This window comes from Lissotriton vulgaris, chromosome 7, assembly GCF_964263255.1.
Source record: "Lissotriton vulgaris chromosome 7, aLisVul1.2, whole genome shotgun sequence".
Lineage (NCBI taxonomy): Eukaryota > Metazoa > Chordata > Amphibia > Caudata > Salamandridae > Lissotriton > Lissotriton vulgaris.
In genome coordinates this window covers 1,341,889,619-1,341,914,891 of record NC_141695.1, presented here as the reverse complement: position 1 = coordinate 1,341,914,891, position 25,273 = coordinate 1,341,889,619, and the positions used below count along the sequence as shown (strand labels likewise).

Below are 25,273 nucleotides of genomic sequence, written 5' to 3'. Positions count from 1 at the left end.
CGGATTAGTGACAAAACATAAATAGGGTTCAATTGCAAGTGACTGGAGTGACAAATAATGCATTCGAACAGATGGTTTTGATAATTCGACTTCTTCTCGCAACATGTATGCCCTAGACATAAACTGTTTTTTTTATAAAACTCACATCCTGCTTTGTGATACACGAGGGGGAGGTGAATAAATCTGGACGTCCTAATTCATTAAAAGATTTGTGCAAATACGCCATCCATGGTATCTTGTGACTATACTCTAAACTCATCACATCCCTCATGATCGTGTGGTTTAACAGTAGTTCAGGGTTTAACCAGGTCTTAAGCCAATATATTAATGGGGCCAGTCTCAGTTTGTCCTGGATGTAATCCAAACCAAGTTCTGTATGAATGGAGAAAACCGGGGAGGGTTGGGGGAGGGACAGGACTGCACGTAAAAAACTATTTTCGGCTACCTGGATTTCTTCTAGTCGTGCATAACCCCATAGGGAGGCGCCATACAAAGCCACGGGAAGGGATTTGCTGTTGTAAACCTGGATGATGGCCTTCATGGGTCTATGTCCCAGCCTTTTAGCAAAACTTAAGATGGCCCTAGATGTTCTTGTAACCGCTAGGCTTTTTGCACGTATTTGTGGGCCCCAGGTACCCCTGCTATCGAAAAGCACTCCCAGGTATGGAAACACGGGAACTCCCGACACAATCTCCCCTTTACAAAAGAAGGTTTTAATTCCTCTCTTGACACTTTTCCCTTGTGTCCCTAGTACTCTTGAGTACTCTTTCAACATGGTTTTGTTTCTCGTTCTATGATTTATCATTGTTGTATTCAAAGGTTATTTGCTCCTTTTTGACACACTGTTCCTACACTCTTTCTCTTTTTACCGTGGCTTGCATTGTGGCACAGAAAAGTTGCACTGCAGAAAACTGACGTCAGCACTCCAGGGGGCGGGGGGGTCTTATATGCCTCTATTGACATCACTTCTGTGGACGACGTCAGCACAGAGCTGGGGGAATATGCCGCCCGGCGTGAGGAAGTAAAGTTTTCCGGATCCAGTCTGACGCCTGGGGATATTCCAAGTTAAGGAATCTGAAGCTAGACTGTGTCTCTACCAGATACATCGTTATCGAAGGTAAGTAACTAGTTCTTTAGACATCTACTGGAGGATTCAGGAATTCCCATATTTGTATATAGATAGTTGAACTGAAAATGATGGAACTTCCCCTAACCACGCACCTCAAGGAATCTTCCCAGCACATTGCCTACTATGCAAGGGGATGCATACTACCAAAATCTATCTGCTGTAGAAACTTTGGTACAGAGGTTTGTGTTGCTTTATGTATCGGGATAACTTTCTAAAAGGAAAAAAAGAGCCAAAATCCTGTATTACACTTTAAGTGGTCCATATTTCATATCCTGCAAGTCTACCATGTAGGTCTCTTTTTTCTCTTTTTTAGGTCGAGCTTAGCGATGCACCTCTTGTATACTTTAGTAAACCTATTTGCTTACTTGAATATGTGGACACGAGTCGGACGCGCGCTTTTTCAGTCTCGGATTTGTCCTTGTGAGCGCGCTTTTGCTGCTGGCTGTTTGCTGTGAATGTGTGCGAGCGCTTTCGCTTTTGGTTATGTCCGTTCCGAGAGCTGCTCCTCGGCCCCATGTCCCGGTGAGTCGCCGCCCCTTTAGGTCTGGTTTTATTTTTTCTTCTTGTTTCTCATCTTTCCCTCCTCTCCGGTGTCGCACAGCGTAAAGGGTGGAAGTCCGCCGGGTAGCTCGCAAAGTGAAGACAGGAGAGGTGCGCGAGCTCCAAACCCATTGCAGACAATGGCTGTGACCGAGCGCTTTAGGAGACATGGGCTGTGAACGCGCCCGTCTCCTCTCGCGCTCTGCCACGCTTTCACTTTTGCGATGGCACCACCACTCTCTACCCGGGTCCGACGCTTCCGCGCTACTCAGGGACAGCCGCCACTGCCTCATAGGCTCACCAGCGTTGCAGCTGCTGGCCATGGCGTGCTTTTTTAACTAGACCCGTCATACTCTCAGCGCCGACTCCGGCATCCTGGGTGCCACTACCCGTCCTACTAATCTAATAGTCAGCTCTCGCACAAGCTGCATGCTTACTGAAGCACCAACATCGGCGCCGAACTTTGGGCAAGAACATACATGCCCTGCGAACCAGAGGCTGAGTGCTAGCACAGTAATACAGTGATCCCCTGGGCGAGCAGTAGCTGCGGCTGCCTGCAGCCCATGCATGGCGTGCTCAGCTATGTTCACCGCAGTTCTGGTCTTCTGTGGCGTAATGGATAGGGCGGCTAACTTTCACGCTAAGAAACGGGGTTCGACTCTGGTGGGAGGCTCAAACATGCTGTCATTCTGTGTCCGTCAGGAATGCAACTGGTGCTCATTTAAATCACTGCTACCTTCAAGTGGACTTCACGCTATATAAAACCACCCCGAAAATAAATCGTGCAAGACTGTTTTGGGAGGAGGGGACTGCAAATTCAATTTATTAATGTGCTTGTTAAAATCTGTTTACTCTCCTCTAGAATGCAAAAAACTCAGAGAAGCACCCAAATACTGGTCACGTGACATGCTGTACCAAGCTCAGTATTTTAGGGCACGGTTTAAGGTACGCACTTCGTTACAAAGGTTACCTCTTGGAAAGCCGTCCAAACTACGCTTTTCAGACGACGGCCCTTTCAGAGCCCCCTCCCTTTTAATCCCACTGAAAGCACCGACTAAAAACCATCCCTGTCCGTACCCTAACAAATAATTTTTTAACGCATTTAGTACAAGGACTGTGCTGTCGTTGCAAGTCCTCATCACCATGTTACCTCTTGTGCACAAATACAGACAGGATAAAAGTACCAGTCCTATCAAGTAGCTGGACCGATAACGCTGACTCAGACTTCCACAACATGACATTAAACAGGGCCACAGACTGAGCCCTAAATGACGCCACTAACTCGTCCTCCCCCTCTTCCCTGAGAAACCGGACACATCCAGACGTCCAAAGTACTTTCTCTTGTATAGTAGCAGACACAGAAGAACACAAACGCGTGTACGCACACACATAGCATCACGGTTTGTTTTTCTGAAAACACGCTTATGTTTTCACAGGTCGGTAAGTGTAAATTAATCAGCTAAAAAGCGCGTGGCTGAATTTTACAGCGCAGCTTCCCTCATCCTCGAAATACCGAGCGTTGGTTCGAGCTAGCAGCAAGGTGTGTGCCTCAGCTCTCACTCTGTTTACTCACCTACCGAGAGAAATGCTAGGCCCGGCACGCAAGCGAACACACAGAGGGCTTGTGATGTAAGACATTTACTTAAAGAGAGCACTCTGGTGCCCGCGGTTTATGTAGACGAGCATTACTAGGTTATTTCATCGGTTTACGTTAACAAGCTCCATGATGTCGTCAACAGGCGTGGTAGAAGTCAGAGTTGTAACAATAGCTTATCACTCTGGTGCTTTAAGTTTTTGTTCAGACGTGCATTATTTATTACCCATAAGAAAAGTAAACATTTGAGAAAAAAGTGATCTTGCATGTAATTGCCTAAAAATAAATGTTATTGGTTTACAATCGAGTAAGACTAATCATTCAAATCGACCATTCCCAAGAATATCTACACACCACAGCCCTCTATCTATCTATCTTTCTATCTATCGCCCTCACTCTATCTATCTATCTATCTATCTATCTATCTATCTATCTATCTATCTATCTATCTATCTATCTATCTATCTATCGCCCTCACTCTATCTATCTATCGCCCTCACTTTATCTATCTATCGCCCTCACTCTATCTATCGCCCTCACTCTATCTATCGCCCTCACTCTATCTATCTATCGCCCTCACTCTATCTATCGCCCTCACTCTATCTATCTATCTATCGCCCTCACTCTATCTATCGCCCTCACTCTCTATCTATCGCCCTCACTCTCTATCTATCGCCCTTACTCTCTATCTATCGCCCTCACCCTCTATCTATCGCCCTCACTCTCTATCTATCTATCTATCTATCTATCTATCTATCTATCTATCTATCTATCTATCTATCTATCTATCTATCTATCTATCGCCCTCACTCTCTATCTATCTATCGCCCTCACTCTCTATCGCCCTCACTCTCTATCGCCCTCACTCTCTATCGCCCTCACTCTCTATCTACCTAACTATCTATAGCCCTCACTCTCTATCTACCCATCGCCCTCACTCTCTATCGCCCTCACTCTATATCTACCTCACTCTCTATCTACCTGACTATCTATCGCCCTCACTCTCTATCGCCCTCACTCTCTATCGCCCTCACTCTCTATCGCCCTCTCTCTATCGCCCTCACTCTCTATCACCCTCACTCTCTATCGCCCTAACTATCTATAGCCCTCACTCTCTATCTACCTAACTATCTATAGCCCTCACTCTCTATCGCCCTAACTATCTATCGCCCTCACTCTCTATCTACCTAACTATCTATCGCCCTCACTCTCTATCTACCTAACTATCTATAGCCCTCACTCTCTATCTACCTAACTATCTATCGCCCTCACTCTCTATCTACCTAACTATCTATAGCCCTCACTCTCTATCTACCTAACTATCTATCGCCCTCACTCTCTATCTACCTAACTATCTAAAGCCCTCACTCTCTATCTACCTAACTATCTAAAGCCCTCACTCTCTATCACCCTAACTATCTATCGCCCTCACTCTCTATCTACCTAACTATCTATCGCCCTCACTCTCTATCTACCTAACTATCTATAGCCCTCACTCTCTATCTACCTAACTATCTATAGCCCTCACTCTCTATCTACCTAACTATCTATCGCCCTCACTCTCTATCTACCTAACTATCTATAGCCCTCACTCTCTATCTACCTAACTATCTATCGCCCTCACTCTCTATCTACCTAACTATCTATAGCCCTCACTCTCTATCTACCTAACTATCTATCGCCCTCACTCTCTATCTACCTAACTATCTATAGCCCTCACTCTCTATCTACCTAACTATCTATCGCCCTCACTCTCTATCTACCTAACTATCTATTGCCCTCACTCTCTATCTACCTAACTATCTATCGCCCTCACTCTATCTATCTATCGCCCTCACTCTATCTATCTATCACCCTCACTCTATCTATCTATCGCATCACCACAGAATCACTCAGGGGCACGACAACATCACTCTGCGCCACCACAGCATCAATCTGTGCAACCGTTCAACAACAACTGGATCAAATAAGTTCTCTCAATGTTTCAAGCTTTATTACAAATGTCACAAAAAGATGTTAATATTTCAATTCTGTTCTTGGATTTTTGTCACAATCAAATACACTGAACATAATCTTCACAAAAGTTATTTACAAAAGTTAAAGCTATTGCCATCATAAATTACAATAACTTTTATTTAAGTATTCATTATTTTAAAAAATTAAAAGCCATTGTTATTTGTAATATCAATACATCTAAGTCACGTAAATACAACACATATTGCATTACAAATGCTATAGGTGTCACATTTGCGAAAGTTAAAACTATTGGCATTGTAAATGACAAAGCTATTAATTTCGCTATTTTCAAAACCAACACAAAAATAAAATATTTATCATTTACAATACCAATAGCTCAAACTTTCCTAATGCGAGACCTATTGCATTGCAAATGCTTGTTCTTATATTCTAATGCAGCAGTGTATAGACAATTTTTCTTTTGCATTGATCTGCTATATTCATATTTATTAATGCAATGCACAGTTTTTCTTACTTTCAGTGCAGCACTCAATATGCCTGTTTCACTGAATTGTGTTACAGTTTTCTGATTGTCTATATCTCTTCCCTGAACTCTGTATGTCTACTTTCCAGAATAGTGGGTTTGTGTTTTTATATTATTATAAATTATTATGCTACATAGTGCATTTCCAAGGCAGTACAGATTCCAATACAGCTGTATACCCATGTTTTCCTATTTCCGGTAGCCTCCCATCAGTTACTAGTGTAATGGTGTGCACCCTGACTTGTGTTTTTTCAGAGCCTGTGGCCAGACCGTGGGAGCAGTATACTCCATGGATTGTGAGACGAGACCGAAACTTAACTGTGGTGGCCACAGCAAGAGAACCAAGGATCGCTGTCACTGAAGGTGCAAGTGGTATCCGAAGATCTACAGAGAATCGATCAACGCAATCCCCAACCACAGGGACCACCGCTAGAGGTAGAAAAATTAGCCGAAAAGGACGGAAAGTCTTTGGCCACAAGAGAGGCGAACTGCAAGTTGTGGTCGGCGCCAAGAGTCCTTCAGGTGAGGAAGGAGCGGTGGATGTTCGCTGTCAACTGGCCCCATGTCATAAACAAGGCTTTCAGATAGCTCTGATTTTTCATTTAAGAGCACTTGTCAATTTAAATTTGCAGTTGAACTTTTCCTCATATAAATATGGCTGTATAAATTACGGCATTCTTAGGGTTCTTGAGTGAGAAATAAGGAATGGTTAAAAGTCATTCTCATGACGTGGAGCCAGTTGATATCTAGGGTCACAGCTGGACAAACATGAGTTGTCCAGACATCTCTCCTAAGCAGGTGGGAGGTTTTGGGGTAAACAGGCTGCAACAGTTCAAACTACCAACTCAATACACAGCAACAAACTTCTTTTGTATTCTTAGTTGCAGTTCGGAGGCTATCCGTTTTCCCACTGTGACAGTTTCTGTGGACTAAGGTGGCAATCACGAAGTTGTCTGCCATCATACTGAACTTCTTCTTCGGCCATCTCCTATATTACCCCAAATAGGCCTATTGTGTTGGGTATTTGTGATGAAAAAACCCCAGGAACCGTGTTTGGGGGTTTAAAAGAGCAGGCAACAAATTGGAGGGCGTAGGCCTCTTAAGTCCCATTCACAAGTTTTAAACACACTGCATTCCTAACAACCTCTTTCCAAAGTTTGATTTTGCCATGTCTCCTTTGAGAAACGAACTTGGTTGGTATGCAAGCTTTACAGTCATTCACAAGATGAACCCCTGGTGTGTCCAGGTGGTTGCGGATAATGCATGATAATGATGATACATTTAGAGGCGGACCATTGTTCTCAAAATGGGCCTCTGTGTTTATGATCACAGTTGGTGTGATAGGTGCTTCCTGGTGAGGCGACTCAGCCTTATATCTCAACACCGTAGCTACACAGAGGAGAACCTCCCTAGAGCCCCAAAGGGATGGAGAGGGGTTCCGGTTAGGGATACAACCTCCCGATAGAGACTAATAAACACAATAAGCATTCTACCAAAAACTACTGAGAAAGGGAAGGAGAGAGGCCTGTCTGGAATCACCACTCAATTGTGGGGAATGACGCAATTCCTTTTGTTGCTTTAACCCTCACACACTCTATTAGTTAGTATCATGCTTCTTCATCGGGTTCACTCTGACTCCTGAAGGTCAGGGTGGGCTTGACCGTATTTCAGGTAGCTCTTACAAGAATATGGCCAGAGGGTATAAAGATTATAACTCCTCCTACAGGTCCAGGTATTCCCTTATTATGGAACTGTAGGGGAAAGTAAAATATTAACAATAGGGGTCGTCAGGAGATTAGTGGTCCTATGACCCTAGTATTCAAGAAAAAGAAAGGGAGATACCCTATGTGCCAATATGGGACAGGGTGAGATAATCTAAAACACAAGAAAGTCCCTAATTGTCGGAATATGCCCTCCGTCAAGGCGCCCCTTATACTAAAAGGACACAGCTTGACCTGAAACACACTCTTGTAAATCTACCATAGTCCTTAAATTCAACCGGACCACTAATAATATACAAACAACAGTTCAGTTAGGTACTCAAGGTCCAGAAAAATATATAATAAGTCTTGTGGCATTCAAAAATGATCCTTATATTTGTGTGTCATAAAAGCAGTAATTTATTAAAAATCATCTCATTACAGTACATCACATAACATTTAATATTACATAATCATACAAAACAATATCATAAAAACCAAAGAGTCGACGCGGCGTTTCGGTGTCTTGACGGGTTAGTGACACCTTCTTCAGGACGGTTTTTAAAATCACTAAAAAGAGAATGCCACAATTACACATTGTTTAAGACTTATGACAACAAGACCTCAAGTGGTACCAACAATTAATTACCGTGTTACACATTTTTATAAAAAACAAACAGCTACATTCCTATACTTCATTGTTGACTTGTCTAATTGGAACGGCTCCATAATTTCACATTTATGCGATGCCTTTGGGTGTCTTTCGTGTTACCCTACTATCACATTTCAGAATTTATACTACCAACCATATTTAGTCACCATTTTATTATTAGTATGAAACAATGATCACAGGCCGCACTGTTTCGGCATTCTAGGATCTAAAGCCTTTGAATCTATTAGCATTATCAAGGCATTTTTAGGATAATCGGTATCCTCTCTATTGTTCTCACAGCGTGAAAAATCTGCTCAAAGTTCTAACTATCTAGTATACGGTAACCCAAGGGTTTCCTTGTTTCCACTCTAAATATTTACATACCTCGAGCATCGAGCGAGAAGGATAATGATAAACAATCTGTAATAACCTCTATTTCTTATTCCATTAGAGGTATGTTTTCCGTATAATAGAGAATTTCCACCTACAAAGATAAATTGTTTTCACATAACTTCATCACCTAATCATTTTACAGCATTGATGTAATTCAATTATTTAGTTTGCATGCCATCATACCTTAACCTTGAGTACCTAACTGAACTGTTGTTTGTATATTATTAGTGGTCCGGTTGAATTTAAGGACTATGGTAGATTTACAAGAGTGTGTTTCAGGTCAAGCTGTGTCCTTTTAGTATAAGGGGCGCCTTGACGGAGGGCATATTCCGACAATTAGGGACTTTCTTGTGTTTTAGTTTAGCCTATGACCCTAGTGCCAACATGTTTCAGTCCGTGAAAATATTTGGCCCATAAGGGTCCCAGACTTTCTTCAGGGAAAAAAGTGTAGGTCCTCCCTGGTTAGAGAATCATAGGAATTACCTATTCATATATTTATTTTTCCAGAATGCAGATAGCTGCTCCTGATTCACCACGGAAAACAGATAAATAAATAAATCACCACCCTGGCAACAGGCAGGTCCCGCCGGTCTGCTACGAATAGAGACAGTCCTGGCACACAACTGTTTCTGGTGGTACTGGTGCTCTGGGCTACTGAAACACTCCGGCGGCCCGGGCCGCCATGGTTTACATTGGTGACTGAAAGTACAAGTTACGAATGCCGCTGGGTACAAAGCAAGTCGGTGCAATAAGATGCACTCGCAGATTTACTTATGAACACCTAGGTAAGGCACGCAGCCAATGTTCCAGATCCCTAAACCAAGTCCTTTAATTTGGGGTATTTACCCGTTGTGTCCAGAGTATGCGCTATTCAGTGTTTTTGTCTCTCGCTGAAATTGAAGGACATGCCTGACTTGTAAAGCGGGACACTAGCCGAGGTCTGTACCAGCTCAGCTCATCGTCCCCCCTGAGCCGCTGTGGTAGAAGGCAAGGACCGTGAACAGTTACGATAAGGGCTGTATGTGCCACACCCCCACTATCTCTTAAAAAGTGTGTGTTCCTGCAACTGTCTGCTTATCGGTCACGCAAACTGATCCAAAATGATCCTGACAGCGAGGGCACTACTTACTTTTGGTCATCTTTGTTTGGCCTGTAGAAACGTGGGCCGAACTGGGCGGTAGGTAATTCGCAACCAGCTGAGCAGGTTCACGGCGGTGGAGGTGAGGATCGGGTCGCGTGTTACCCGGCTGTGAAGCCATACTGCCAATACTTATTGGATTGGGCGCTGTGGCAGAACGAACGACAATCACCTATTAAAGTGAGTCAGACAAACTCACTGAGACTCACACACTGTCTTCGTAGTAGCCATTGGTCAGTGTGACAGTAAGTGACTCTCAGTGAGTCAGACTTATGCTGTGTGGTGTCTGGTGCTATGTTACTCTGTAGCACAGTACAGGAGCAGCCCCCAAGCCTAGCAGGAGCAGCGTGGGTTGCAAATCTTGAGATGAGGGGCAGGTAGGTCTCGGAAGCGGTTGCACATCTTAGAATAGGAGTTATATCTTGGTAAGGAGGTGCATATCTCGGGGTTCGGTTGCTAGTCTCGGGTGGTAACATACCTTGAATGCAATTTTTGTCTACGGGTATCAAGTGGATACATCTCTGAGAGTGGGACTCTCAGAATGGTTCTACAGGTCTGATGTGGATAGGCATCACCACGGTGGTGTGTAAGGTTCCAGGGCCGGTGGGGGCCCAATCTCGAGGAAAAGGGTCGGGTGGTGTGTTGACATCCCAGCAGGGTGATGTATGTCTCAGGGTGGGGGTGGATGTTCCATGCTTCTGTAGATCTCTCCAGATGATGCGAGCAGCGGGGGTGTGGGCACCAGGCCTCGTATCACTTACACGTCAGGCAGCTCCGGCCGCAATGTGGAGTCTCCGGGTCCAGGGCTTGCTGCAGATTGGAGGGTGGGCGCTGCGGCTCCTGCACTCATTCAGCCGACGGAGGCCTGATGTGGGCTGCCTCGTTGTGACAGCGTGGCGCGGCTCAGTGGGATCCGCCTCACACCTCCTCACCCTCACACACCCTCACACCCTCTCACCCTCACACACACTCACTCACCTTCACACCCTCACCCACCCTCACTCACCCTCACCCCCTCACAACTCTCTCACCCTCACTCACCCTCACACCTCCTCACCCTCACCCCCTCACCCTCACCAACCTCCTCACCCTCAAACCTTCTCACTCTCACACCCCCTCACCCTCACACCCCCACACCCTCACACACCCTCACCCTCTCACCCGCCCTCACACCCTCACCCTCTCACCCACCCTCACACCCTCACCCTCACACATGTCCTCACCCTCACACCCCCTCACCCTCACACCCCCTCACCCTCACACCCCCACACAACTCCACACACCCCCACACTCCCTCACCCTCACACCCTCACCCCCTCACACACCCTCACACCCCTTCACCCTCACATACCCTCACTCACCCTCACACCCTCACACACCCTCACTAACCCTCACACCCCTCACCCTCACAACCCTCTCACCCTCACTCACCCTCACCCCCTCACACCCCCCACCCTCACACCCCCTCACCCTCACACACCTCCTCACCCTCACACCCCCCACTCTCACACCCCCTCACCCTCACACCCCCTCATCCTCACCCTCACACCCCTCACCCTCACACCCCCTCACCCTCACACACCCTCACTCACCCTCACACACCCTCTCACCCTCACATCCCCTCATTCTCACCCTTACACACCCTCACCCTCACACACCCTCACACCCCCTCACGCTCAAACCCCCTCTTCCTCACCCTCACACACCCTCACCCTCACACACCTTCACACCTCCCTCACACTCAAACCCCCTCATCCTCACCCTCACACACCCTCACCCTCCCACCCCCTCACCCCCACACACCCTTACTCTCACTCACCCTCACACACCCTCACATCCCCTCACCCTCAAATCTCCTCACCATCCCTCACACCCTCACCCTCACACCCCCTCACACACCCTCTCACCCTCGCACACCCTCTCACCCACCCTCACCCACCCTCACACCCCTCACCCTCACACCACCTCACCCTCACACCCCCTCACACCCTCACCATCACACAGCCCTCACCCTCACACCCCCTCACCCTCACACTCCCTCACACCCCCTCACACCCCCACAACCCCTCACCCTCACACCCTCACACACACCCTCACACCCCCTCACCCTCACACCCTCACACACACCCTCACACCCCCTCACCCTCACACATCCTCACCCTCACTCACCCTTTCACCCTCACACACCCTCTCACCCTCACACACCCTCTCACCCACCCTCACCCACCCTCACCCTCACACCCCTCACACCACCGTACCCTCACCATCACACACCCCTCACCCTCACACTCCTCACACCCCCTCACACCCCCTCACCCTCACACCCTCACACACACCCTCATACCCCTCACCCCCTCACCCTTACCCTCACACACCCTCACCCTCACACATCCTCACCCTCACTCGCCCTCTCACCCTCACACACCCTCTCACCTTCACACACCCTCTCACCCCCACACACCCTTTCACCCTCGCACCCCCTCACCCTCACCCTCACACCCCCACACCCTCACCCTCGGATGTATGACGTTACTACGGTCTTTACACCACACTACCATTACAACTCTGGTTTTACAACGCAAGTCGTTACCACGACTTGCGCTGTAGGGTGCTGGACTTAGGAATAGTACGTTTTACTATTCCAACACCAGCCTACGTACAGTAGGGAAGGTGTTGGAATAGCAAATCTACTATTCCTTAGCCTAGAGCGCCCTCCGGAGCAAGTCGTGGCAACGACTTGCGTTGTTAAAGCAGCGTTAAAATGGTAGTGCAGTGTAAAGACCGCATAGTAATAGATGTTCCCCCTCACCCTCTCACCCTCACACACCCTCTCACCCTCACAATCCCTCACCCTCACACCCTCACCCTTACACCCCCTCACCCTCACACCCCCTCACCCCCTCACCCTCACACACCCCCTCACACACCCTCACACCCTCTCACCCTCACCCCCCTCACCCTCACCCCATCACCCTCACCCCCGTCACCCTCACCCTCACACTCTCACCCTCACAACCTCACCCTCACAATTAACACCCCCTCACATCCCCACACCCTCACAACACCAGACCCTCCCCCTCACACCCCTCACCCTCACACCCCCTCACCCTCACCCCCACACCCTCGCACCCTCACACCCCCTCACCATCACACCCTCACACCCCGTCACCCTCACACTCCCTCACCCTCACCCCCTCACCCTCAAACCCTCACACACCCTCACCCTTACACCCCCTCACCCACCCTCACATCCCCATCACTCTCACACCCCCTCACACCCCTCACCCTTACACACCCTCACCCTTACACACCCTCACACACCCTCCCTCACCCTCACACACCTTCACTCACCCTCACACCCCCTCACCCTCACACACACTCACACACCCTCACCAGCATATAATAACAAAACATAGCATAGCATAACAAAACATAGCATAGCATAACAAAAAAAAGCATTGGATAGCAAAACATAGCATAGCATAACAAAACAAAGCATAGGATAGCAAAACAAAACATAGCATAACAAAACACAACAACACATAGCATAACAAAACATAGCAAAACACAACAAAACATAGCATAGCTTAACAAAACACAGCAAAACATAGCATAGCAAAACTAAACTTATAATAGCATAGCAAAACATAGCATACAAAACACAACAAAACATAGCATAGCATAGCATAACAAAACATAGCATAGCATAACAAAGCATAGCATAGCAAAACATAGCATAGCATAACAAAACACAGCATAACATAACAATTCAAAGCATAGGATAGCAAAGCATCACACAGCTCAACCTAGTCTCCGGTTGATGCTCACTGCGATTCCGAGGAAAATGATAAAGATGTGTGCACTGTGCGCACGCTGATGTCTCTCTCTCCTCAAAAAACTTGATAAGAACCCTTCTCTAAAAATTTGAAAACCTTTTCTTTTCCCTGTTCCTCCCTCATACAGGCGCATCATTGTTTTTACCAGGCATAGTAATTTTGTACAGTCCTGATGATGATCCCATTGTACCCTTGAGCGCGAGATCGAAACGTCGACCTTTTGTAGTAGTCATACAGTGAAACCAATGTGTACCAAGTTCTGTATGCACTACTCTAGAAAAACACTTGTAACACTGATTTAAAAAGTGTCCAGCTTGCTCATTTCTCTTTTGCCTGCGATATCTCCTTCTTTCATAACTATTCCCTATTTCTTTACTCTTTTCTCTGTTCCGAGGTAAAGCACAGGATTGTGCTCTCTGTTTTCGAAATGTTGCTCATGTACTAAGATTTTACAAATTCAACTATTGTTATGAAAATAAACTCCTTGTCCGGCTGGACTTGGATAAATATATAGCAGCCTATCACGGCTTGTTTTGTTATTATTGTATATCTTTGAAACGGCTTTGGACCGCTGTGTTTTATAAATTGAGCAAAACATAGCATAGCATAACAAAACAAAACATAGGATAGCAAAACAAAACATAGCATAGCATACAGCATCACTCTGCACCACCACAGCATCACTCCGGGGCACCGCAACATCACTATGCGCTACCACAGCATCACTGAACGCCACAGTATCACTCGTTCGCCATCATAACATCACTCAGCGCCACCACAGCATCAATCTGTGCAACCATTGAACAACACCTGGTTCAAATATGTTCTCTCAATGTTTCAAGGTTTATTACAAATGTAACAAAAAGATGTTAATATTCCACGCCTGTTCTTGAATTTTCGTCACAATAAAATACACTGAACATAATCTTCACAAAAGTTATTTACAAAAGTTTAAGCTATTGCCTTTAAAAATTACAATAACTTTTATTTAAGTATTAATTATTGAAGAAAAATTAAAAGCCATTTTTATTTGTAATATCAATACATGTAAGTCACTTAAATACAACACATACAGGTACATGCATCATTGGTGCCGTTTGCGATTCCTTAATTGCGAAAATTAAGGAATCACATTTAAGGAATCGCAAACGGCAATGCATCAAAAAATCGCAAATTTTTTAGCGATTCCTTATTTTTCCTTAATTGCGATTCACATTTTGCGAATCGCAATTAAGGAAAACCTTCCCATTGATTCCTATGGGCCAAAAGGCCCCTAGAAATCGATGCGAAGGCATTAACATTTTGCGGTTTTCATTTTGCGAATCGCAATTTGTTAATGCATTTCAAGGGTGCTGAGGGGGGTCCAAAGGACCCCCCCCCCGCACCCTTGAAATGTTTTTGTAAGTGCAAGTTTCACACACACATGTCCACATGTGTAACATGACACTTTCAAAAATGCTTTTTTGAGAATTTTTGTAAGATTTCGCAAATTAACACGAGTTTCAACCTCGTATTAATTTGCTCCCCCTATTTGCGAATTCGCAATTTTTTTTTAACATTCATGCATTGCATTTAAGGAAGCGCAAAAATGTGATTCCTTAAATGCACTCGCATTTTCTGAAATCGCAAAAAATAGCGATTTCTTGTACTTTTGCATTGATACATCCCAAATAGTGATTTTGGAATCGCAACCGGCCGAATTTTGCGATTTGCACCGTTTGTGACTCCAAAATCGCTTGATGCATGTGGCTGATATTGCTTTACAAATGCTATAGGTGTCACATTTGCGAAAGTTATAACTATTGGCATTGTAAATGACAAAGCTATTAATTTCGCTATTTTCAAACACTAAACATAAATAAAAAAATTGTCATTTACAATACCAATAGCTCAAACTTTCCTAATGCAAGACCTAATGCATTGCAAATGCTTGTTTTTAATGTGTTACCACCTACCTGATCAGGAACTGTAATGTGTTACCACCTACCTGATCAAGAACTGGGAGTGCATTTCTAGATAGCAGTCATTTAATTGCTCTCTCAGTATGATGGACTGAATAGTTACAAATCTTTTAATACTTTATTGTTAGTGCCTGCCTATGTCTTCTAATGAGGACTCCTTTCCAGTGTAATGTAATTTTATTGACATCGAAATACATAATGGCATTAAAGGACATATCTGCGTGCATTTTACCACGCGTTTTACTGCAGCGTTACTTTAATAAAATGTACCACAATTAGTCTTGCTGCAAACTAAACACAGGCGTGTTAACGAGAACACAAAGGACTTATTCTAGCGTACATATACCAATGAAAGATAACCATGCAATCGTGCCAAAACAATTCCCCAGCAGGCCTTAAAAAATCCACTCGCAATGTCGAGTGAGATTTAATCAGGTCGAGCAATTTTGAGCATTTACTCGACCTTGCTGGGGAGTTAATTTAAACTGGAAAGAACAGGTGCTTTGTTCAGTGAGAAAGTGAATGAGCAATAAAGAGGCCTTTAAATCTCGTTTTTATCTTGACACCGTTGCTGTCTGTTCAAGGGCAAGAGGTCAAATGTCTGTTTCTCTTTTTACTAATTGTTGCTTATCTGTTCCTGGAATTTTCTTTTTACTTTTCTTTCTCTTATTATAGTTAGTGCTTTTTGGCAAGTGAGTTATCTGACAATAATTGTGAAACAAAAGGCTGTAAAATGTCAGTTGTTTTTCTAACACAATATTTAAACAGCTTGTAAATGAATAGTAGTTATTTCAAAATATATCAGGAATTTTTAAATAACGTTTTTTTGTAATTCAGAAGTGTTATGCAAACAAAGATTTACAAAAGAGCAAAACAAATCACAACACATTACTTGGTGATGTGCAGATTACAAAATTTGCAGAAAGTCAATTTCCATACATTGTCACACAATGTGGGCATTTAAATGTAAAATCTGCTTAACGCAAAGGAGTGTGCTTCTACCTCATGCTTTAGTTATGTATTTAGTAAGGATGTATTATGTTACAACGCAAACTATTACAACACATTTTACAATGCCATTTTATAACACAATTCCATGACAACAGATGCTATTACAATACAAGCCATTACAAAGCATGTATCATCACAACGTAAATGACTATTCTGGCAACCCCGGGTGCTTATCTCAGGGAAGGTGCTGGTGAGTGAGGCATATGCTTTTAATGGCATGCATTGTAATGGAATGCGTTGTAATGGAACGTGCGTTGTATTAACTGCGTTGTAAAGGCATTGCGTTGTAACGCCTGCGTTGTAATGGATATTTCCCATTTTTAAAAGTGACCGTTTTTAAGCATGAAATCAGAAACATTTCTGCACCTGAGACTTAGTCAGCGGTCATGTGTATTCTCTATGTGGCTGTATTTGTATTATATATGGAGCAAAAGTTTAGTCTAATAAACCAAACAACAGTTTTCTTTACAGCAGACATGCTGAACGTGCACATTTAAAGGCGCTGTCATATGTGATAAAGAAGAAAAGGGTGTCCCAGCTAATTAAAAACTTACCAGGAACACATCATTTTAAATCAGTTTATGGGTTAAGAGCATCATAATTAGGTTGAGTAGATTTTTTAAGTCACTAGACCTGCAGGTCTAGTAACAATTTAAAGATTTTTCGAGGCCTGCCCCATCCACCCGGTAAATCAGAGCACATTACATAGGATCTGCAAACACCAAAGGTCACTGGTGCACTGGGTCATGGCAACAGATCTCGCATTGCCTATTGGATGTAGAGTGGTGCTGCGATTTAGACAAAGGTTTCTCCTTGAACAGAATATAAAATATGCAATGTGCATGTGTAAACTGAAATGATTTTGTGCATGACTGTGGACAGGGTCGGCTTTAGCACTGGTGGCGCCCTGTGCGACAATGTTTGCAGGCACCCCCCAATGACAACCGCTGCCACAGATTATTCCCTCGCTACTACTATTTAACAGTGCCCCTCAAGTCTCCATAACCAGCCTCTCAGACTCATTTAGTTTTATAGCGCCACTCATACCAGTGGGAGGTGTCAGAGCGATTTACATACATCATACACACATTTAACAGAGACAATCACATGTGTAAATCAGTGTATAGGAAATATTATATAAGACAGAGGATTATAAGATGTAGGAGTCATATGTCATTCATACTGGTAGGCAGTATAGTTTTGGAGTCCTTGGTCTAGAAAAGCACAAATTCAGAATTTAAAACATAACACTAATTGTTAGGGGGTCTCTTTAAAAATAATAATAATAATTCATTTCTACCCAAATTAACCCATTTTGCAAGATTAAGTTAAGGAACGACGGGGCTGGGCTAAAAAACATATAGGTCTAATATACACCTTGCAGTTTGCAGGCACCTCTTTGGTGACAGTTAATAGCTAATTTTCTATATTAGGATTTTAATTTATAAATAGGGCTCCCGGTTTTATGGTATTTATTTTTTTCACATTTCCGTCTGTATTTATCCATATTTAGTTTTGGGACATCTTGTTGGTATTTATCTGCATTTATGTTGTGTTTAGAGAAGAAATGGAGTAGTAAAATGGTGCATTTCCACATTTATTTATCTGATGAACAAGGACTCAGACTTTAATGCCTGTTGCATTTTTGGAAATTAAGCAGCCAAATATAATGACCCACTACACCCATAGGTCAATTTTATTGTTATACTTCATATATGTGTTAACATATGCTTGTATTTAAGCAAACCTCATCCTGGTGTTTAACTTACCATGCTGTCTGCCTGCCCGGCCTAGAATTCAGGAAAAAGAGCATGACGAGTCTCTCACAATAAGCAACTTTTTCAGTATTTTTCTGTTTTTAAAAATAAATACAGACAGGAAACATATGTTTTCTGTCTGTATTTATTTGTAAAAATCAGTACAAACAGGAGCCTTATTTATAAACTGCAAGTAACAAAAAGAACTCTCTGACAAATGCAGTAGCCCATTGACCTATTAACCTTATATGCACTTTGTGATCTGCATGGCACACATTCTTAACCGCAGGCATATCAACTCTGAGCTACCTTACGAGGAGCCAAACTTCCACTAAACAAAACTCCATCTCTCTTTTCCAGGAAGAACATAAATCACCTGAGTTATCCTGACATTTTTATTGATGTCTGAAAATTGCTGGAGGCAAGTAACGCGGCACCAGGTGGTTCTCAAGCCATAATATATTTGCAAACGGGGCGCCACCACCCCAAGTCAACGCCCAGTGCGGTGGCACCGATCGCAATGCCCTAGAGCCGGCCCTGACTGTGGGTGACCGGCACTACCCCTATTTTTAGGTTGAGCATAGAGCAGCGCATGCGCTGTTGCTCGACTTTTAGTAAGAGGCTTTTCAAAGTGCTACCTACAAGCTTTTCTTGGCCTCAAGCTTGCGTGCACGCTCTCGTGCACGTGCGCAGCCGCCATCTGCATTTCTTATCTCTTCCTCCTGGCTGGCCATTACTTTCACTTTCGCTGCAATGGCTCTCCTCCAAGAATATTCAGGAGAATATTCTGAGTTCTAGCTACCAAAAACTCAAATTCCAAGCAATGACAGAGTGTACTGCAGCAAATACATCAAATATTGGGAGCCCTACATGCAAGGTAATGTTTTTGTACAAAAGGCACATATATTTTGTCCTTCGAATCTCTCTTACTATACATGTAAAACTTTCGAGATGGCCTCAAACTCCTTCTGAAATGACTTCACCAGACGTTAACAATGCTTTTCTTGAAAGTTCTGTGCTCAGTTTGGAAAGGTGGCCTGAGAATTCAGGGGTGTTAACTCATTTTTAATACAGAAATAAGCACCGTACTTTCAACTAAGTGCATGCCAACTGTGGAGCCCGCTGGAACCGACTTCATTAGCAGCCCTCTGTGTGATTCCCACATGTGGCCTAACGTAGAGATGTGGCTTCACTGCTATTGCATAAACTGCATGGACAGTGTGCGTTTTATACACCACTCGAATAAGTCCATTAGAAGACAGACCACTGCTGGGATCGTGTGAAATTGCCAAGTGCATACAATTACAACTTGGTGAACTTTTTTTTAACCTTTTAACCTAAAAAACTATGGTTTAAGTGGGTATTTCTCGTGGCTGGAAACTGTGAGTGGCTTCTACGTGTAGGCTGTATGGAAGAGCCCACAACAACTGGCTCTCTCCTGCCCACTCCATCTGGCCCTCTCCTGCCCACTCCACTGGGCCCTCTCCTGCCCACTCCACCTGGCCCTCTCCTGCCCACTCCACCTGACCCTCTCCAGGCCACTCCACCTGGTCCTCTCCTGCCCACTCCACCTGACCCTCTCCTGTCTACTCTACCTCACCCTCTCCTGCCCACTCTAACTGATCCTCTCTTGCCCACTCCCCCTGGCCCTCTCCTGCCCACTCCAGCTGACCCTCTCCTGCCCACTCGACCTCACCCTCTTCTGCCCATTCTACCTCACACTCTCCTGCCCACTCCCCCTGGCCCTCTCCACCTGACCCTCTCCTGCCCACTCTACCTCCCCCTCTCCTGCCCACTCTACCTTACCCTCTCCTGTCCATTCTAGCTCACACTCTCCTGCCCACTCCCACTGACCCTCTCCTCCCCACGCTACCTCACCCTCTCCTGCCCATTCTACCTCACACTCTCCTGCCCACTCTACCTGACCCTCTCCTGCCCACTGCACCTGGCCCTCTCCTTCCCACTGCACCTGGCCCTCTCCTGCCCACTCCACCTGGCCCTCTCCTGCCCACTCCACCTGACCTTCTCCTGGGCACTCTACCTCACACTCTCCTGCCCACTCCACCGGACCACTAGCCTCGTCCTCTTTGACATTCGTCATGAAATTCATGGACCTCAGTGCGTGATAATGAAATACAAATAAGTGCAGGTACCCAAACGTTTTGTAGGAGGCCACCACCCACTTCAGCACTGGCACTATATCACTCATGGCATGGATACTGACCTAAGGTTGGTTGGAGCAACCAAATTAAGGAAGCCTGCCTTACGCCAAGGGTCAAGGTGATACCTGTGCTGCCCATCTTTCGAAGTTACATGTCCGAATGATAACTCACTCCAGAGGCCTTTCAGAGACCTTACTTAGATCTGAATTCACCAAACTGACTGAACTCTGACTATCACTCTAGAGTCCTGCTAGTCAGACTAACTCCGGCCTGACATCTGACTGACTACCTCTTGTCCAGTTCTACCAGTCTTTCACTCACTGGTGTGAACAGGGCACTTTCTTTATCCCCTTTCCCTTTAGGATGTGACTGTAAATGTTATCAGATCCATTACAGAATTAGGAGCATCATCTGCCTCTCATTCTATCCCATGAACCACCATCACAACAAGAAATGCACTTCAGCAGGGAGGCCAAGCAATGGATGCTCATGCATGGCCTCTGAGCTCGCCAGTCTGAGCAGCTCGGTAGTCCATCCGTCAGAATCCTGCAGGTCCTTCGGGCTCTTGTTCCACAAACCCGGCACCTTTTACAGCAGCAGAATCCAGATTTGCACTAAGGTGGAATATAGTGCACCAATAACATGTTGTACGCTGTACTTGGAAACATACTCGCCCGTACAATCTCCGCACAAGTCTGGCGTCCTTTATGTACAAAGCAATCTGTGGCATGATAGCATACAGATACAGTTACTATATCACAGCAACACGGATGGCGCCTAACTCCGCCTTAGCCATGCCTTCACGGCATTGTCAATAGGTCTAGCTTTTGGGACCTTATAAGTATTTAGTTATGCAGCACAATATCCTTGGTGCAACAACATCAACTGTTGCATGGCTAAACACTTATAAGGTCCCAAAGGCGAGACCTATTGGCTATGCCAATGCTTGTTCATTCATAGGATGCATGTCCTACTCCCTGGACTGTTTTTAATGAGGTTCTTTCTTAAAAAATGTTAACCTGTTGGAGAGAAACGTTTTGTACCTTTTGGAGATCTTCTTACAACCCTGAGCCACAAGCGCGGGCATGATTAAGTTTGCTGAAATTAATTCAGAGATGGTATAACCGCAAGTACAGCAGTTATTGATTTAAACGTTATTAATTTATACGTGGGAAATGTTAAGCTCTCATGAAAAATAGAGCACTGGTTAATAGGCAAGGATATTATTACAGTTTGCTTTTGAACAAACTGGGGTGTCAGTGTAGTTGTGTTAGCCTCAACATGGCAAGCACTGTAACCTATGCCATCTTGACCTCTGTCCTTTCACTGCGAGAAAACTTGTTTTTACTGTTTCGCTTGCGTCACATGTTTCCGTTTATGATTCCCAGCAAACAGGAGTCGTGTGCCCCACTGACTCCTAAGGTGTACTGTAACTCCCACTACAACAAGAACAAAATAATCAACTGAAGCTGAGCGGCAGGGGCTTTAGAAAATAAACAAGAACAAGCAATTACAATGCAATAGGTCTCACAACTGCGAGTTTTTGAGCTACTGGCATCTGAAATGGCAATGCGTTTTATAAAAAAATAAATGGCATTGTCATTTACAATACCAAAAGCAACACCTATTGCATTGCAGACCACTGTGTCCCGGAAGCAGGCGCCGCGCTCATTATTAAAGTTAATAAAAAAATAATGAAACTGAGCGCGGTGTCCTTGAAGTGGCGCAGCACTCAGTATTAAATAAAAAAAAATTAAACTGAGCGCAGTGTCCCTGAAGCATGCGCCGTGCTCAGTATTACATTTTTTAAAATATAAAAATAAACCGAGAGGACACCGCACTCAGTATTAAAGTTTGGAAAAAAAACATGTCCATGAAGCGGGTGCCACGCTCAAGCTGCAAATACATCAAAATGAAGCAGCCACCATTGTCCCCATCAGTGTCAATAACGAAAATCGTCCTCACTCACTTGATAAAGCAATACCAAAGGGGATGATGGATGGAGTGTTGAACATTGCAAGCACTCATCCCAGTCAACTGATATGGGTTTGATCCATCATTATTCTTTAGCTCACTCCGCCACCCCAGTTCAGACATGACCATATGCAAATCAGTCTGACCCTGTGCCTCATGGGAACAGTCCAGCCCGAACTGCCAAGCCATGTCTTCACTGGACCAGACACTAGCATCCTGGGACCGGTTTCTGGCTAATCAGCCATCATCAGCCAGGCTAGCTTGAATCCAGTGGCAAAGTGAGCAAGGTTTCCACGTCTGGGCATACCCTGCCAACTTGGGGCGAACAAAGCAATACCAAAGGGGATGATGGACGGAGTGTTGAACATTGCAAGCACTCACCCCAGTCAACTGATCTGGGTTTAATCCATCATCATTCTTTAGCTCACTCCACCACCCCAGTTCAGACATGGCCATATGCAAATCAGTCTGACCCTGTGCCTCATAGGAACAGTCCAGTCAGAACTGCCAAGCCATGTCTTCCCTGCAACTTGATCTGAATTGTGAGCACTGCAGTCCGGAATTTAGATGGAAGGCAATAGTCAGCACTGACATTGAGGAATGCTTTTTGTCACTTCCTCTTGACAAAATCCGAGGACATAGAATACAATTCTGTCTGCAATTAATAGATCATGTCTCAATGTAAATTGTGAGCTCTGAGTGTAGGTAACAAAAGATGAAATATGTATGGAATACATTGTCAAAATGTGTAGGTTTTGAGGACATTATAGTTAGTTGCTTACTGAACTCTGAAATGAATGAACCAAGACTGAATTTGAATTGTGAGCCCTTCTGACCACAGTGTAGGCCGGAGGCAGCGGTCAGCAAAGACCCACAGCCACGTGGCGTTGAGTTTAGCTGCACAGATTGGGAGCATTTGGTTTTCTTAACCCATTATAGTCTCTTTCACAATTTGCATCGGTACTAATCTTGAATTGTGAGCCCTGCTGACCGCAGTGTAGACCAGAGGCAGTGGTCAGGAAGGGCCCACAGCCACGTGTCGTTTACTTGATCTGTATAGAGTAAGTGGCCGGTGTGGCCCTTAGCGTATGCGCAGCCAGCGATGATGCGTGGTGTGGGCAGGCCGCACTGGGAGCAATGTCTCTTGCCTTCTGGACTGCATCATCTGTATTCGCGACTCCATCTCAATTATGAGCCCTGCTGTGCGCTGTGTAGATCAAAGGCAGTTGTCAGCACAGACATCGAGGAATGCTTTTTGTGACTTCCTCTTGAGAAAATCCAACGACATAGAGTACAGTTCACTCTGCAATAAATAAATCAAAACTGAATTCGAGGAGGAGGAGCTACGCGGGCATCCAAGATGGTCGCGTGAGCAGAGAGCTCCCGGGACCCGCACCGCCCTCATCGATCTATCCTTTCGATATCCTGATTATTTTGATGGGCTTTTGAAGTACTACTCTTGCTGATACTGCTGCACTTTTCAGGGCTGGGATCGGACTCTGGGAACCATCTCTACGTCGTCCTACGTTTTCTGGCCTAGCCCCGGACGGGACCGGGGTCTCTGCTGCTCTGGATGGCCGAGATGTAATTCAACAACAACGGTCGCCTGGCATCTGCTCAACCGGTGACGTTGTCACTTTCACTTTCGGTTTCCCTCTGTCGCCGAGCTGACTACCTAGGAAGCAATCCGCATTTCTGGCTCCGGTAGTCTAGCCGGCTGTGCTCTCTGACTATAGCCCTGGGCCGGCAGGATGCGATTCCTCGTCTAAGTCCCACTTTGGAGACCAGCGGATCGCTGCCATTTTCACCAGGTCCAGGAAGACCCTTCGGGGTGCTGATCAATATGGCGACTAAACCCGAGACGGAGAAACGCAAGATGAAGGTGACTACCCGTGGGGGATTGATCCAATCCAACGTAATGGACCGCTACACTCAACCGAAAGGCTCCCCCAATGCTGCCGGCCGTAGTCTTGAAGACCCGAGGACGGACCTGGTAGCTACATCGGAGGTATCCCTTCAAGACCTCATGGCCGCCATTGCTGGGATCAAGACAGACATGGGACAGCAGTACGAGGCCATCGTCTCTAAGATTGACACGGTGGCGGTGGATGTTACCCTTATTAGAGCTGACTTGGCTAAGACCAATGAGAGGGTCAAAGCCTTGGACCTCAAAGCCACCAGTCTGGTTACCGACATGGCGGAAGCACAATCGGAGATCGGTAATTTGCGGTCATCGCACGATCTACTGGCCAGACGCATGGAGGAGTATGATAACAGGGCCCGACGGAACAACATTCGCCTCGTCGGGGTGCCGGAGGACAGTGGTGCTGCTTCTGTCGATCTCTTGGTCGAAGAATTAATTGTGACCAAACTTGCTCCCGCAGGCCTTAGTAAGTTCTTTGCGGTCGAGCGTGCGTACCGCTTCCCGGGTGGACAGATCAAGCCGGGGGCTCCCCCGAGGCCTATCATCGCTAGGCTATTCCACTTTCGGGACCGGGACACCATCCTTCAGGCCTCTCGTAGACATGGTCCGCTGAAATTTGAGAACAGCTCCATTTCCATCTACCCTTACTTCACTCCTCAGGTGCAGCGGCAACGATCGGGATTCCTGGGTGTGAAACGTCGATTGCGGGACTTGGGACTTAAGTACGCGATGCTGTTCCCAGCTCGCCTTCGCATCGAGTATAGAGAACGTATTTTTTTTTTTGATCAACCGGACAGTGTTGGCGATTGGTTGGACTCATTGCCCAAGGAGGACACCGAGAGCGGAGGCCCCGGAGGCGCGGACGGAGGTGCATCGGCACAGGAGTGACATTTTGGTTCCTGAGGTTCAATCCTGGGTCGTATTATTTACAGAGTATTGTCTATATGTTTTCATTGTTAGGCCCGGGGGTGGGGCGGGGTGGGATTGTCTCTCCCTTCCTCC

General features: G+C 45.5%; 1 protein-coding gene across 1 annotated transcript in view; it reads left to right on the top strand.

Moving 5' to 3' along the window:
- LOC147703652 (uncharacterized) overlaps positions 1-25,273 on the top strand; it is a 1,900,603-nt gene that overhangs the window by 187,834 nt on the left and 1,687,496 nt on the right. The window contains exon 3 of the mRNA XM_086929537.1: positions 6,019-6,285. Within this exon, the coding sequence (XP_086785663.1) occupies positions 6,019-6,285 (267 nt within the window). The remainder of the gene's footprint in view (positions 1-6,018; positions 6,286-25,273) is intronic.